This window comes from Hippopotamus amphibius, chromosome 9, assembly GCF_030028045.1.
Source record: "Hippopotamus amphibius kiboko isolate mHipAmp2 chromosome 9, mHipAmp2.hap2, whole genome shotgun sequence".
Lineage (NCBI taxonomy): Eukaryota > Metazoa > Chordata > Mammalia > Artiodactyla > Hippopotamidae > Hippopotamus > Hippopotamus amphibius.
In genome coordinates this window covers 121,283,341-121,298,585 of record NC_080194.1, presented here as the reverse complement: position 1 = coordinate 121,298,585, position 15,245 = coordinate 121,283,341, and the positions used below count along the sequence as shown (strand labels likewise).

Here is a 15,245-nt window from a genome sequence, read left to right as displayed (position 1 = left end):
ACTATGAAGGTTGGAGGGCCAGCCCAGAGGCTGAAGCCATCTGATCTGATGGTCAGGAGGCATCCCTGCCCCCTCCTGCGCCAGGGAATATACCCCTAACACCAGCAGCAACTACTAACGCTTACAGAGCACCTGCTCCACACACTTCATTACACTGGCCCACTTAATCCAGCCCTGCCTTCACGGGGGCCTGGACGTATGGAGGGGACCTTGTCAGGCAATAGCCTAATCTACAGACCCCTGAAACCATCCCCTCACCAGGCCGCAGGGGCAGCACTAGGCACTGGACCATTCCCCTGAAGACCCCTCACTGTAACTAGGAACCCAGCTGAGCCCCCAACTCAGAGTGACACCACACCCACATCCCCACCCCCACCCCTTCCTGCCCGATTTTCCTGCTGTTTTTAACCATCAGGAGTCTGGCCTCACAGGAAGGCTCTCCTGCACTTGACCACTGCCCAAAACTCTCCCAGCACCCCCAACCATGAACTTGGAGCTGTTAGATTCTCGTTTGCAGAGGAGAAAATGAAGGCTCAGACAGTCTCACGTGGGAGTAGTGGACCAGGAACATGGAGGCTTCCAACCCAGCGGTGTGTTGCCCCAGGGTGCCTCTAGGGTGGCCCCTCCTCTGCTCCCCTCTTACCTCAACTGGGCCCAGGGAAGCTGCAGGAGGCTTGGCACCTGAGGCACGTCTGGAAATGGGGGACAGTGAGGGGGCGCGCCCCTACCCAGCCTGGCCACACCCTCCCTGCCTGCCTCTGTCTGATTAAGAGGCTGGGGCTGGGGCACCTGGCGGGAGATCCTGCCTGGATAAGTGCTGGCAGCTGGCCCAATAGGCCGAGGATCTCCAGGCTTCAGCTGCTGGCCTCAGAGCACAGGCCTCTTGGGCCCTGGAGGCTGGGAGGCAGCTGATTCAGGCTGCAGACCAAGACTGAATCCTCTCCAGGAGGAAGACAGGAGGCCAGAGCCTGGCACAGTAGTGCTCAGGAGTGTCAGCAAACGTGCAAGTTCAGGAAGGCATAGCCAGCAGTGCGGGAGGATCCTGCAAACCCTGACCATTCCTCCCGTCCTGGTCTGGACCCACGCACAGTGAGGGGCTGCGCCCGTTCAAGCGCACCAGATCAGGCCAACTCCAAGTGGGACTGGAGTAGCCGTCCTCTGCATCCGCCACCACAAGCTGGCCCTGGGGCGCACAGGCCACACCCAGGGGCTGCCTCAGCCCCTTGGACACCAGGCAGATGGGTGCCCTGGCCCAAGGGAACAGGGTCACCTGGCGCCGCTGTCCATCTGCCACAACGATACTGTCCGCTGCGTCGGTGCACACTCCTGCTGGGCTGCCAAAGCGGTGGCAGGTCAGGTCCACCAGGGAGCCAAGGGGCTGGTGGGCCACTACCGAACAGCCTCACGTCCCCAAGCTCTTCTCTCACAGCCAGGCCCCCGTCGGGCCCTAGGCCCACCCAGCAGGGGCCCTCCAGGCCCAGCATGGAGGCGGGAGCCCGTGGCTCCAAGGTCAAGCCCAGTGTGAAGCTGTGCACAGCCCCGGGCACATAGTCTGTCACCAAGAGGCAGCCAAGGGCATCCACAGCCAGCTCCCAGGGGGCCAAGAATGTGCCCACTGTTACCCAGTGGCCTTGAGGGGCTTGGGTGGTGTGCTGGAGCACACGGACAGCCCCGTGGACCAGGTCGCTGACCACCACAAGCCCAGCAGCTGTCACAGACACATCCTCCGGCACGAAGGCCCCGGACCCTGGCACATGGCAGGGCAGGTGGCAGACAGAGTGTCCCTTGAGGTCCAGCACATGGACACAGGATGCAGTCCCAGCCGTCAGGAAGAGCAGGCCATCTGGGGAGCAGTGCAGACCCCGGGGCCCCCCTGCAGCCCCTGCGGGCACTGGGATACACCCAAGCAGCCGGGACCACCAGGAGCGAGTGGGGTCTCCCGGCAGCTCCAGAGTGAGACGCAGTCCCTGGCACGTGGCTGATGCTCTGGTTGGGGAGGCCCAGGAGGTCGGGGCAGGAGGCCAGAGAGCAGGCGGGTGGGCTGACGTCACAGCCTCGGCCTCTCTGAACCAGTCCTCCAGCTGGGCCAGGTTTGGGGCTGCAAGAAAAATAACACCCCGCTGTGTGCCAAGCAGTGTGACAGTGTACACTTCCCAGTGGTGCCAGTGTCCTCCTGTTTTACAGATTTGACTCTTCCACCACGTTGTGACTGCCAGCCATGGCTCTGGGCCCTATTTTCCCAGATATGGTCCCTGAACACAGTATGGGGAGACACACAACCCTGGAGAGCTGCTGTGGGTTTCTCTGTGAAGCCAGAATGAAATCAGGGGCATCTAGGTATCCGAGGTGGGAGGAGGGGTTACAGCCAAGCAGTGTATCTCAAACGCCTCTGCCCACAGAACCTTTCCTCCAGGCAGGGAAAATGACCCTTGTTGGGGGCAGCCCAAGCCCCCGCCCATTGCCCCACACAGCCCTTGGAGACTTCCAATCCCTGAGGGGTGAAGCAGGGGTCCTTTCCTAGGCCTCTCTGGCTGTGGGGAGGAGTCTCCTACCTGGGGCCAGGCTCCCTGGGTCCTGCTTGGTGCTGGGTCTCTGGTGTTGGAAACCAGAGCCTGAGGGGGTGGGAGGAGCCACCTGGTGGGGGGCGGGGTGGGGGGCCGGGCGGAGCTCTGGCCGGCTGCCTTTGAGCAGCAGCCCAAGGAAGCTCTGAGTCCAATCACTCAGCTGCTGACCCCCCCAGGTACCCTCCAGTGCTGCCACATTCCTGCCTCAGGGCCTTTGCTCTGGCCTATGGGACATTCTTCACTCTGCCCCTGCACGCATTCATGGTCCTCCCAGGCCACCCTCCCCAGGGGGTCCAGGGCCTCCACCACCTGCTGTCTCAGGAGACAGCCCTCCCTCTGTCCTCCAGCAGGACTACAAGCTCAGGACCTGGGGGAAGGGGCTGTGCCCCCGACCTGCGGGCTGGGTCACTCATCAGAGTCCAGGGTGGGGGCGTCCAGGGGCTGCATCTTGCCGCCCGCAGACTAGACAGGTTGGGTCCTCTCTCTCTGATCCTGTTTCTGAACCTGTGAAGTGGGAGTCATGCAGCCCCAGCAGGGTCAGTCTTGTGTCTGTCCAGTGGGTGATAAGTTGGGGGGCGGTAGCCAGGTGGGGGTGCTCACGGGAGGCCGCGGTGGGGCGGGTCTCCCTCAGACACAGGACCTGGGGATTCTCCAGACACTTCCTGACTCAGCCCACAACTCCCTGCAGCCCCTCCAGGAAGTCCCTGGAAGGCGGGGGTCAGCCCGTGTCTGTGACCCACAGCATGCCCTACCTGGCTGCAAGCACCCCAGCTCTGGACACTGCAGAGGGGCGGGCGGCGATGCTATCTTCTGCCGGCGCGGTTAATGGGGCAGCCGCAGGTCCTGATCCGACTGGCCCCAGCCCGGCTGGCCCAGCGTGGAGAACCAGACACAGGCAGGAACGGCCCTCCCTGGGGCCATTCCTGGGTGGGCATGGAGGCATGGCCAGCTCCCAGGGAGATAAGTGATTCGCTGGGTCCGGGTGTCCCCTGGGCACCCCTCCCCTCACCCCCCACCCCCCACCCCCGCCTGTGGGAAAAGCCAAGTCTGGTTGCACTGGGAAGGACGCAGCGAGCTGTGAAGGCCACCGATGCCTATCATGGCTGCAGGGGCTGGCAGGGGCCCAGCGGAGGCCACGCTGGGCGAGCAGCCCTGGGCCACAGAATGTGGGGGGCACCATTTAACCACAGAGGGAGCGGCCTCTTGCATGAATCTGACATGAAGCCCGGCCTGCCAGACAGGAGCTGGAGCATGCCCAAGGGTCCCTGCCCACCAACCACATACAGAAACACAGGCGGGACCAGTGTTGAGACAGCGCACCCCTGCCTCCCTCCCTACCTCCTCTGCCCCCCCATGGAAAGCTCCCCACTCTCTCCCCAGATTCCGACCCCCCAGCAAGGGCCCAGTCCACAAGAGGAGACCCCGTACCCTGCCCCCCGATGCCCAGTCTGGGGACATTTCTGTAGAAGGTGACGCTGAAACAGCAAGGGAAGAAGGAGGCCCAGACAGGGTGTGAAGATAGTCTCCATTTTAATGTCCACAGTGGTGATCACTAAAGAGCCGTGACCCTCTGCTGTGCCTGCGTGGCCCCAGAGACGGGTGTGGCCATGGTGGGTGGGGTCTGTCCACGGGCATGCTGGGGCAGGTAGGGGGCCAGGCGGCAGGCACTGGGTCGGAGGAGGGCCCCCTCTATTAAGGATAGAGGTGGCAGCAGGAGCTGTGGTCAAACCTCGGCACCTGGGGGGCTCTGCAGGCCAGGCACAGCCTCGGGGGGCCAGGAGCCCCCAGCCCCACCGCGGGCTCCCCAGCTGCCAAGAAGGACAGGGTCATCTGGGGCCTGGAGAGGAAGACCCGGGGGAGGGACGCTGGAGTCAGCCTCACACTTGGTGGTGTGGCCAGACAGAGACGGGGCTGCCAGCAGGCCGGGGGGCTCAGGGGTCCCCCGGGCCATCGTGGGGCCCAGATCTGGCTGCCCCCAGGGCCCCTTGGTGGGCGCCCGTTTCATAGAGAGGTCGAGGGGGGCATCGGGTGGCCTCACAGCCCGCTCCAGCGCCTGGTGGATGGTGAGCAGCTCCCGGCGGATCTTCCCCAGCTGCTCCCGCAGAGGCCGTGGGGTCAGGCCCCCGGCAGGCGCCAGCTGGCCCAGGCGCTGCTCCACCCTGGCACAGTCGCCGAGGGCCCGCGTCAGGTCCTCGCCCACGTGCCCGGGGCTCCCTGGCACCAAGCCCAGTGGTTGCTGGGGCAGGGGGGCCACAGGGCCAGGGGTCTCGAGGTCACTTAGCTCCTTGTCCTCAGGCCAGAGCATCACAGAGGGGCCGGTCCGCAGGCTGGCGGGGCAGGAGCCAGTCAGGAGGCTGCACGGCCCCCACAGTGCCCCAGCCCCTTCACGCCCCTGTCCAGCCTGGCACCCTGGCCTAAGGCCTCAGAGCCCCAGAAGGAAGGACAGTCTCCCCTCTGTGGCACGAAGCCCATATTCCTGGTGACTGAGCTCCGGTCCGGGGCCCCGTCACCGTGCCCCCCAGCCCTCCTCCCACCTCTCCTAACGCCCCCACGACTGGGGCCCCTGACACCCACCTGCTCTGGGAACTGAACTTCACCCTGCTGCAGGGGGCCTTCGGGGGTTCCGGCCTGCCTCCCAGGGCCAGCTTCCTCTTGGGGTCACTCCGGGCAGCCCGCTCCAGCTCACCCTCCTGCCCTGGGTCCCTGAGAGCACCACGGGGCCAGGGCCCGCCCAGCCCAGGCACTGGCACCTTCAGCTGCCCAGGGGCCAGAGTCCCAGGGGGCCCTTTGGGGGGTGCAGGGGGCTTGGCAAGGGCAGTCTTGCCTGCTGGCAGCCCCAGACTGTGCTCCAGGAGCAGGGGGTAGTACAGGCGAGGAACCAGGGCTGGGCGCTCAGGGGGCTGTGGAGCAGGGAAGGCAGTGGCTGGGGGCAGCAGGGGGCTAGCTGAGGCCAGGAAGGGCACGTGGGCGGCAGCGGCCAGGGAGGGTCCCAGGTAGGAAAAGAGGCCCGGGCCGAGAGGGTAGTTGACGCCCAGCAGGGACAGGTGGAGGCTCTGGGCCTCCGGGAACTCCCCGGGGGTGGGCGGGGGGTAGCAGGGGACACTGCTCTCAGGGCCCGCGGCAGCTGTGTCCACCACGACCACAGCCCTAGGGCCCCCACCCGACCCGGGCTTCCACGACTCGGCCAGGAGGCCACCGAGGCCTGCACCCTTCTGGGTGTCCCTGGCCTCAGAAGGCTGTGTTTCTGGGGACCCCTCGGCCCTTGGCCTGGGGCCCCTGACCCGGCGGCTTAGGGAGAGGACGTCGGTGGCCACGAGGTCAGGCGTGGCAGGAGCATCTGGGAGCCTTGGTCCTCGGAACCGGCCACCAGGGTCCGTGGGGTCCGAGGGGTCTGCGGGGCAGCCCGGGGTGGGCGCGCGTGGCCGAGGCATGGCAGGGGTGCGGCGGCAGGCCCAGTCGGGGGAGTCCAGCAGGAGCGAGAGGGAGTCCTTGCAGAGGCTGTACTTCATGTGGTTGTAGAGGTGGGACTTCTCCAGGCAGGTGAAGGGGCACTGGAAGCACTTGTAATTGTAAGGTTTGCCCCAGGGCCGCGGGATGTAGTGCGGCTTCTTGGGCTTTCGCGCCCGGGCCCGTGCCCCGGGGCCCAGGCGGCACGAACCTGCCTCTCGGGACATGGCAGCTGCTAGCGGGTGGGCCCCAGCCCCATGGCCACCTGTGGATGGGGCCTCGGTCAGTGCCGGCCAGGCTGGCCGACACCTTTTCTCCTCTGTCACAGCTCTGGGCTAAGCGCTCAGGCACCGGCACCCACCAGGCCTCCCCAGCCCCCATCCCTTCACCCCCCTCGCACCCTCATCCCCTGCCTCTGCCTGGACTGGTCTCCCTGCCTCACCCTCTGTAGGGTCAGCAGACATGGCAGACAAACGTGCAGGACGCCAGGTAAATGGGACTCGGGTAAAGGGCAAATACTTTTTTAGTGTAAGTATGGCCTAGCCAACATTTGGAATGTACACTAAAAAATTATTTGTTGTTTATCTGAAATTTGAGCTTAAGTCCTGTACTTTATTGGGTGACCCAACACACATCACCACCCCCCGCCAGCCCAGCCAGTCCCCAGCAGGCCCATTTCTGGGGTGATTCCATCCGCACCTGTCTCCCCCACACCAGCAGAGCCTGGGTCTCCGTCTACCCCATGGACACCGGGTGAGAGACTGGAGGAAGCTAAGTATGACCAGACTCACTCCTGGGGACATGGCCCTTTCTTGTCTTACCCCCCTCCAGAGGCCCCTGCTGTGGGGGAGCCAACATAAGAGCCGTGAGGGTGAGGGGAGAAACCAGCAGAGGCTCTGAGCACCTGTTTATGTGGTGTCCCTGCTCTGCAGGGAGTCAGGCGGGCACCGCAGTCTCTGAGGGGGCCAGCCTCGTGTGGGCCAGGCCAGGCTGAGGGGCGTGGACATCCAGCATGGCCCCACGGCACAGCCACCTGCTCAGCCTGGCTCCATCTGGGTGTCTGCCGGCAGGTTAGCGGCTGAGCCTGCAGCGGCCAAGCTTGGCCAAGACCCTCCTCTCCCCACGCCCCACACGCTTGCTCAGAAGCCGCTCTGCACTCCATCTGGGCTGCCACCTGGGCCGTCCACCACCCCAGTGCGTGCCTCAACCGCGCACTCGGCAAGTGTGTGCATACGTGTGCACAGCTCCTGCTGAGCCCTCCTCACGCAGTGCCTGGAGGGACCACCTCTGCATGGCTGGGCCGATTCGCAACAGAGAGCAGAGTGGCCACCAAAATGCAAGGGGCCTGGACGCACGAGGCTCACACTCCACTCAGAGTGGATGGGGTCACCGCACACACGCGTGCACTCGGCACGGCCGGGGGTGTGAGCAGTCACAGTGCGCGCATGGGCACACATGCACACACACACCCGAGGACACACAGCATCACAGTCATTCACGGATGTGGACACACGTACACGTGTCCTGCTCTCTGAGGCTCCGGGACGGCCAGGGGGCTGAGCAGGGCAAGGCTGGGCGGCCGTTGGGAGCAGGCCCTCCTCCCTGCTGGCCTTCAGGCTCTACACATGGCAGGCAGTCGTGTCTGCTGCTCCCGAACACTGTGTGGGCACCCCCATTATTGGAACAGAGAGGTGGAGAGGGCTGTCCATCCAAACAGGCCCTGTAGAGTGGGGCCCGGCTACGGCTAGGGTGTGGAGGGCAGGGTGAGCAGAGGCTAAGTGACTTGCTTGTGGAGGGATGTCCACATCGGGGAGGGGACAGGGCTCTTAGAGGAGTGCAGATTTAGGAGAAGGGGGCTGGGCCCAGGAGAGGAACTGGAGCTCCCCTAGGGGCTGCAGACACTCCCTGGACTTGGTGATGGGTGCAGTGGCAGGCCCCATCCCTGCCCGCCGCCCCCACAAGACACAGATGACAAATGGGTGTGTGTGCTCTGGAGACAGAGGCGGCTGTGCTGGGGCCATCGATCACCCAGCCCTGGGAGCCACACAGCTGTGCCGCCTGGTGCCACCACCCACCCACCTCCCAGCCGGGCCCCTGGACTGGGCTTGGTCCTCCTAGGTCTCTGGACTAAGGAGGCAAGGGGCCCCTCCCGTGCTCCCGCTTCAGATCAGTCACCTGGCTTGGGGGGGGGGGGCTTGGTTGGGAGCCATCTCAGCAGCTGCTGACCCCACAGGGACCCAGAGGACACCTGGCACCTGCCCAGCGTGCTTGTGCACAAGCAGAAGACACCCCCAGACAGCAGCACTCACCCCCATGCCCCCAAAGGCACATTCATTCGCACACGTGTCCCAACCCGTGACTGGGTGCATAAGCCCAGGGCAGCCTGCACCCTCAGCGTGCCCACCCAGACACCTGGTCCCATTAACCTTTCCCTGTCTAGAGGAGAACTGGTGGCAGGTCAGGTGCAGGAGGCCCCACCCCAGGGTGGGAGAGGGGGCACCCGACACTTGGAGCCATACCAGCCACCAGCGAATTATAGCTCAACCCTCCCTGTTGGCGCCCTTCGGACTTGGGAGCACCCCTCAGGATGTGGTGCAGAGGCGGTGACCAGGCTCCTCCCGGGCTAACTAGAGACCCCAACTCCCTCCCCGCTTCTCTCCACAGCTGCGCCCCGGAGGGCGCCCTCCTACAGGGATAGGGCTGCTGCTCCCAGATGGTCCGGTGCACGGAGCCTGGACGCCGCAAAGTCGGGGACATTGGGGCTGGGGCTATCCCACCCGCTCCCCGACAAGCCTGGAGTCCCGCCGCCCCCGCGCCCCTCGCGCCCCGCCCGGCCCCGCGCAGCCCCCAAACTTCGGACCCGCCGCCGCCCGCTCCCGCCGTACCTGCCCCCCGGCAGAGCGGAGCGTGCAGCGCCCCAATAAGTCTGCGCGCGGCCCCGGGACCCCGCGGGAACTTCTCGCCCCACCCCACCCGGCGCCCCTCCCCACCCGGCGCCGGCCGCGACCCGCACCCCGCGGGACCCTCACAGGTTCTCTGGCCGCGACTCGGACTCCCGCCGGGGAAACTGAGGAGCGGCCCCCGCGCGGTCTGCGGTCACTCACTAGGCAGCGAGTCCCCGAAGCCTCCGCCACGGACCGCGTCCCCCCGACGCCGACTCGCACCTACCGAAGTTGGCGGCAGGAGCGGCCGCGCGTGCGCCACGGCGCCCGGGCTCCGGGGGGCGCAGCGACCTCCGACTCGGGCTTGCGGGGGTGGGGGGCGGGGGCCAGGCGCGCGAGCGCCGGCAGAGTTCTGCGCCCGGCCACCTTAGGTGCACCCCCGTCTCTCCCACTCCCCTGCCCGCAGTCGCCCCCTCCGCTCACTCACCGGCCTCGCGCGCCCGGGACCCGCTCAGCAATCTCCGTCGCGCCGACAACTCCTGGATGGAGCGGCGGCCGGTGACACCGGTGGCACCACCCGACCAGGGCAGGGACGGGCAGCGTCGCGGGGGAGCCGAGAGTGGAGACGCAGGTGTGCGGCCGAATGAGGGGCGTCTGGCACCGTCCCCGCCCCCGTCGCCTGCAGGCTGCCGCGGGGGTGCGCAGAGGCAGCCAGGTCTCCCGGGGTCCCCGCAGCAGTGTGATGGGGTGTCAGCGGCCGAGGGCGCAGGGAGTGGGGCCGTCAGCACTCATTCGTCAGGGCAAGGCTCTGGCCCCTGACAGCTCCTCTGCCTGGCCAGGGCCTGGGGGTTGAGCCCCAGGACCGGGGGACCTTGGAGAACAGAGCTGGCCTGGGGAGGGCTGCAGCCCAGGGCCGTCAGCAGAGCCTGGCCGGCCCGCGCGGTGGAGCAAGTCTCCTTTTCTGGCCAAGACTTGCCTGCAGTGCCCTTCCCTCTTCTCCAAACAGGAGGCTGAATGGGTCTGCACCCCCAAGCCCCTGCCCTGCCCACTGACGGCCACCAGCTCAGGAAAAGAGGGTCACACGTGCTTACTCCCCCTTTCCGGAAGCATCACCCCTCCCCTCCCCAGCCCTCACTCCTCGCTCTCCTGGCAGGTGCCCGAGGTGGGCTGCACGGCTGGGACCTGCGTTTGCCCGCTGTTGGCAGGACTCTTCCACTGGCTGTCCTTCCTGGGAGAACCTGGGTGACTGAGGCGGGGCAGGGGAGAGGGCCCACCAGGAAACCCCCGCCCCTAATGTCGTTGCAGCCAAAGCTGCTCCCAGCCCCACCTCCCACGGTACTAGGCTCCGTTTTGATCCCCAAACTGTCCAAACTTAACGGTCTGGGGTCCTACTTCTCAGCTGGGTCCTAGCGGAAGTTCCTTTGACCAGCCAGTACCATTCCGGAAGTGGACACAGATACTTAGGCCAGGCCAGTCGTGTTTCTCAGGGAATTTTTGCCTTTGTTCAGGGGAAGGTGCCTTAACCCAGAGATGTGTGATGCATGTAACCTGGGCATGGGGGGGTGGGTCTGCCATTGCAGGGGTGCGTGGTGCCCCAGGCCCACTCTGTGGAGGCAAGAGGGCCATGTGAGGGTCCACTTGACCTTCCCTGCCAGCTCAACTACAGACTCCTGGGGTACCCCAAGCTCAGTTTGGGGGGTAGGGGTGCTTTGGGGGAGAAAGGAGTATCCTGTAGGGGTCTCTGGGATGGAGGACACTGGGTCCAGAGTCTAGCACCTCCTGGGCCCTGTGATCCTGGCCTCAGTTTCCCCAGCTGTGCAGGAGGGTGACAGGCCATGGCCCAGTTGTTGGGCTTCTGGTCAGCCATGACAGGTGTCTGTAAGGAGCAGGGTGCCATGTTCTGGGGGTGCCCAGTGCAAGGACATTGATGTGAGGGTGACTGCCCAGTGCCACCTTCCCTGACAACCTGGGGGACCCCACTTCTCCCCATCAAGTCTACAGGGCAGGGCGGGGGTGGTGGTGGGAGGGCTGCTGTGGGTGACACGGCCCACCAGCCTTTTCCTCTCTGCCCGCCTGGCCTGGCCCAGCTGACCAGCTGACCGTGCAGGCAGCCCCAGGCTGGGAGACAGCTTGAGCCGTCGTCACGCCAGCAGCCCTGCGGAGAGTGGGGGCCAGGAGGCCTGCTCCTTCTGCACACAGACCCCACTCCGGACATACTCAGCCAGGCCTGGGCCCCTATCTTGGGCACTGCCCAGAGAGGGCAAAGGGCACAGTCATCCTGAGACAACGGGGGTGGGGGTCCCAGGGATGGCTCTGTGCTTCCGTCCCTGCACTGCTGACTCCTCTGAGGGTCTGGGGAGGCCGTGCTGCCAGCACAGGGGGCGGGCTGGTTGGAAGCTGTTGCAGTCCTCCAGGGGAAGGGAGGGGCCTCCTCTCAGCACGTGGAGAGGACAACTCCGTGAGGCCAGGTGACCTAGGGGCCCCAGGGAGGGGTGAGGAGGCCAAGTCTCAGCATGTTGGGAAAAGCCGGAGTCCAGGGAGGGCAGCTCGGCAGCAGCCGTGGAGGCTGCCCCTGTGGATGAGCCTTTCCAGAAGTCTGGGTGGGAGGAGAGGTGGCAGCTCCTCCCAGGAGTTCAGCACCCAACAGTCATGGCTGGGCTTCCAGGAGGGGTCTTGCCAGGGGTGCAGGTGGGCCCTGAGCTCACTCCAGAGGTCCTGGGAGCTCGGCCACGGCTGCAGCCTAATGGCCTGTACATGGGGGTGTGAGGCAGGTCAGCCACCAGATGCACAGACCGTCCCCCGGTCCATGGCCAGGCAAGGCTGGACAGCGGTGCTAGGCCCTGTGCCCCGTGCTCTCTGCCTGAGGCACTCTTAGGCACATCTGCTCCCTCACAGCTGGCACACAGTGTGCCTGGGGCCTGTCCCACTTTCCACCCAGGAGTGGGGCGTGGTGGTAGGTCATGACCCGCCCACTGGGCCCTACCCCCAACATGTTGGGGCGAGCTTGGGCCTAGGGATGTGGCCTCTGGCCCCCGAGGCAGTGTCAGGGAACCCCAAGCTCTGGGGCTCGATCCCCCATGTGGCCTGAGCCCTGAAACCCCTGCCCACACTCCCTGGGCATCAGTACCCTCGTTTGCAGATTGGGTCTCTGGGTGCTTCTGGCACCAGTGGGGTCCTAGGGAGCAGCCTTCTCTCCACAGCTTGTCCTGGTGCAGGGCAGGGTGGGGACTTGCAGTCCCTCCCTCTGCTCCCAGCCAGAGGCATAGTGGCCATTAACCTCTGCCTGCTTGCCCAAGGCCACCTGCCTGTCACCTCCATTAATGCCGGTACTTGTGCACTGGGGGAATGTGGGTAGGGTGGACAGTGGGTCCAGCGAAGGCAGGGGGACGGCGGTGCAATGCCCAGAGCAGGCCTGTCTCCTCCCCTCAGCGTCCACACACAGCCTCACTAGGACAGGTATCGGGGCCGGGCCAGCCTCTGTTTGCCTCATGGGTAGAGGGATGGCAGTAGAGCCCCTGGGTAGGGTCTAGGAGCCGCTGGGAGGGGTCAGTGCCGTGCAGGATGGTGGCCATGGCCCATGTTCACCCTCTTGCTGATGAGCTCTGGGATACATGGCAGCCCCCAGTGTCCGAGAGCCCCCCACGGGCCAGAGCATGAGTTGTCCTTGGCACTTCCTTCTCCTTGCCCATTTGAGGTGGCCTCAGGGACCCACAGCTTGGGCCAAAGGGGCAGGGTTGGGACTTCCCTGGCAGTCCAGTGGCTAAGACTCCGAACTCCCAATGCAGGGGGCCCGGGTTTAATCCCTGGTCAGGGAACTAGATCCCACATGCCGCAACTAAGATCCCACATGCTGCAGCGAAGACCCGGCACAGCCAAATAAATATTTTAAAAAACCTAAAAACACCACAAAGGGGCAGGGTTATACCTGAGGGTTACCTGGGTGCCCGTATGAGTCCAGTGACCCTGAGAGCACTGGGGAACCACAGCAGGTTCACAGCAGGTTTTTGAGGGAGCAGCAGAGCCAGAGTGATGGGGCTGCATGACTACATGGACAGGGCTGCAAACAGGTTTGGGGATTTCCACTATAGACTCGTGGCGGGTGGGTGGAGTGTGGCCCATGGTGGGCACATGCAGGGCCCAGGATTCTCCAGAGATTCGTAGGGGGTGCTGCTCAAGCTGGCTCAGGGACATGGGGTGGAACAGGACCCCCAGAGGAAGAGGGCATCCGCTGGCAGGCTCCTGGCACCAGAGACCCCAGGAGGCCTCTGGCCCCAAACCTGCTCACTGAGCCCCTCCCCCGACCAGGTCCCTCCTCTGGAAGCCCCCTGCCCCCGCCCCGGCCTGCCCCTCCCCGCACACTTGATCAGCGGCCTCCCTGTGGTGGGGTGGGGTGTGATCAGTCCTTCATCTGCCTCAGGCCTTGGGACGGAGAGGCTTCTGGACGCTCTCTGGAGGCACCAAGGAGGGCTGCAGCGGGAGTGAACTCCCCGTCATGGGCGGCATGCCAGCCAAGGCAGGGGCCCTTCGAATCACCGAGGGAGCAGCCTTGCCAGGCGCGTGGGAAGAGCGGCTCAAGCCGCAGAGCCCCCACCCCGCTTCTGAGCCGCCCTGGCCGGGCACTGCCCGGGGCCGACAGCAACCATATGTTGGAAGAAGAGTTGTGCGCGTCCCTCTGCGGCCCCCAGGGCCCGGCCTTCCTGGGCCTGTCACAGGCGATTTTCCCTGCCTGAGTGGCAGGCCGGCCAGCAGGCGGGGTAGGCGGGCGCTGCGGAGCCTCTGTGCGCTCTGGGTCCATCCCCCTCGGCTCTCAACACTGGCCCTGCCGCTTGCGGCAGATGCAGGTGCCAGGCCTGGAGCAGGAGACCCCGACATCCCGCCGGACACCTGCCCGAGGTCACCCCTGTCCAGGTCAAGGTCGTGGGCCTGGAGAGGAGCCCGGGAGAGGAGCTGGCCAGCGGGAGCGGCCCCACTGCTCCATTGTGGGCGGGTGCCCGGGGCAGGCGGGAGAGTCAGCCCAGCGCCCAGAGCCCAGAGCTGCGCGGAGGAGGCGGGAGGCCGCGGCTAATTTGTACACTAAGTGCTTCTGACAGGGACGCCTCACAAGTGAGAACACACCACCGCCCACCTCGGGAAGGCCTTGGCGGCCAACGGGTGGGCAGCCAGGCGGCCTGGGTGACGGGCCGGGAGGGGATCACAGGAGGACCCAGCCTGGCAGAGGTGGGGAGCAGGCCAGGGAGCATGGGGAGTGGGCTCGAGCTCAGGACAAGGAGCCCACGTGGCTGGAGGGTCAGAGACGCAGCAGGCAGTGGGCCCAGGCAGGGAGCGGCCGGGCGGTGTGGAGGCAGCTGCCCCTCCCTCTCCCTCCTCACAGCAGCTGCCTTCCCCAGGGGCCCCCGACCCTGGCTGCGTTCCCACCTTGGCCCCCACCAGCACCACCCGTGAACCAAAGGTCTCACTTGTGGGTGGGGGAGCCCAACTCCTCACTGTGCCCTCGGGGGTGGGGGGGCACCCGGCCCCCACTTCCCTCAGCCCCTCCCTGCTGGAGCAGGGGTCCAAGGGGAGCAGACCTGGCTGGGGTCACTCGGAGTCTCCAGGTCAGCTGGCAGGGTGGGCACGCAGCCCCCACTCCACTGTGGAGACCCCAGTGGGGCCTCTCAGATCTCACTTCCTGGGCCATCCCAGGGCTGGAGAAATGTGCGTCCACGCTGCCTGGGATGCCCCAGGGGTGATGGAGGAGCCCGGCCCCCACCCACGGGAAAAGGTCTGGCGTGGCCGCGCAGCCGCGGAGCAGTGGGACAGGCATCTCCAGGCGCTGAGGGGAGATGTGTTGTGGCAGCTCCCCCGCTGCCTGAGGCCCGCCTGGAGCGAACACTGCTGGTGGCTTTAATTGCTTTCACATTCGATAGGCTGGCCTGTGACAGGCTTCTTACACCCGCCCAATGGCCTCTGTACCCCAGCTCCCCTCTCGGCTTGGAGGCTGGCCCCCCTGCTGCTGGTCCCACCCAGGAGCTAGCCAGGCTGCCATCTGTAAAATGGGAGGGGAGAGAGGGGGCATAGGACCACCACCCGCGGGGGACAAACTCTTCTCCCTGCTCTTCACCCTGTCTGCCCCACCCGTGACAGATGGACCCGGACAGGCGCCCCAAAGGCAGGTGCCTCTGGGAAAAGCCGAGCACACGTCGGTTCTTCTGAGGCTCCATGGGGACCAGTTGGCCAGCCACTGCGGCGTTGGGCCTGAGCCTCTGTCCCGCCTGGATGCTTAGTCCTTCCTTGGGTGCAGGCAACCGCTGGACAGGGTGCACCCAAAGGCTCCCTGTGAGGCTGGCCTGGGCCCTGGCTCAGCCACCGCAAG

General features: G+C 65.8%; 3 protein-coding genes across 3 annotated transcripts; 1 reads left to right on the top strand and 2 right to left on the bottom strand.

The window, feature by feature from the left end:
- Positions 1-1,009: 1,009 nt before the first annotated feature.
- NHLRC4 (NHL repeat containing 4) lies at positions 1,010-1,484 on the bottom strand. The gene is given in 2 exon segments (XM_057749532.1): positions 1,010-1,387; positions 1,389-1,484. Coding segments are annotated over 2 exon segments (474 nt in total).
- Positions 1,485-4,287: 2,803 nt separating this feature from the next.
- Positions 4,288-6,238, bottom strand: PRR35 (proline rich 35). The gene is made up of 2 exons (XM_057747660.1): positions 5,139-6,238; positions 4,288-4,891 (listed from the first exon to the last, which is right to left on the bottom strand). The coding sequence occupies exons 1-2, from the start codon at positions 6,236-6,238 to the stop codon at positions 4,288-4,290; spliced, it is 1,704 nt and encodes a 567-aa protein (XP_057603643.1).
- A 515-nt stretch (positions 6,239-6,753) lies between these two features.
- LOC130861028 (nascent polypeptide-associated complex subunit alpha, muscle-specific form-like) lies at positions 6,754-15,156 on the top strand. Its single transcript, XM_057749531.1, has 8 exons — positions 6,754-6,764; positions 7,082-7,205; positions 8,676-9,255; positions 9,360-9,524; positions 10,047-10,135; positions 13,311-13,528; positions 13,729-13,901; positions 14,900-15,156. Exons 1-8 carry the CDS (start codon positions 6,754-6,756, stop codon positions 15,154-15,156), a joined length of 1,617 nt encoding a protein of 538 aa, XP_057605514.1.
- Positions 15,157-15,245: the final 89 nt, after the last annotated feature.

Excerpts from the sequence above, each read along its gene's own strand:
- PRR35 (XM_057747660.1), bottom strand. The coding sequence starts at position 6,238 with ATGTCCCGAGAGGCAGGTTCGTGCCGCCTGGGCCCCGGGGCACGGGCC. Across the intron at positions 4,892-5,138 it reads AAGTTCAGTTCCCAGAGCAG|CCTGCGGACCGGCCCCTCTG; the intron begins GTGGGTGTCAGG and ends CTGCCCCGCCAG.
- LOC130861028 (XM_057749531.1), top strand. Across the intron at positions 7,206-8,675 it reads CTGGGCCGTCCACCACCCCA|CTGCGCCCCGGAGGGCGCCC; the intron begins GTGCGTGCCTCA and ends TTCTCTCCACAG. Across the intron at positions 9,256-9,359 it reads CGCAGCGACCTCCGACTCGG|TCGCCCCCTCCGCTCACTCA; the intron begins GCTTGCGGGGGT and ends CCCTGCCCGCAG.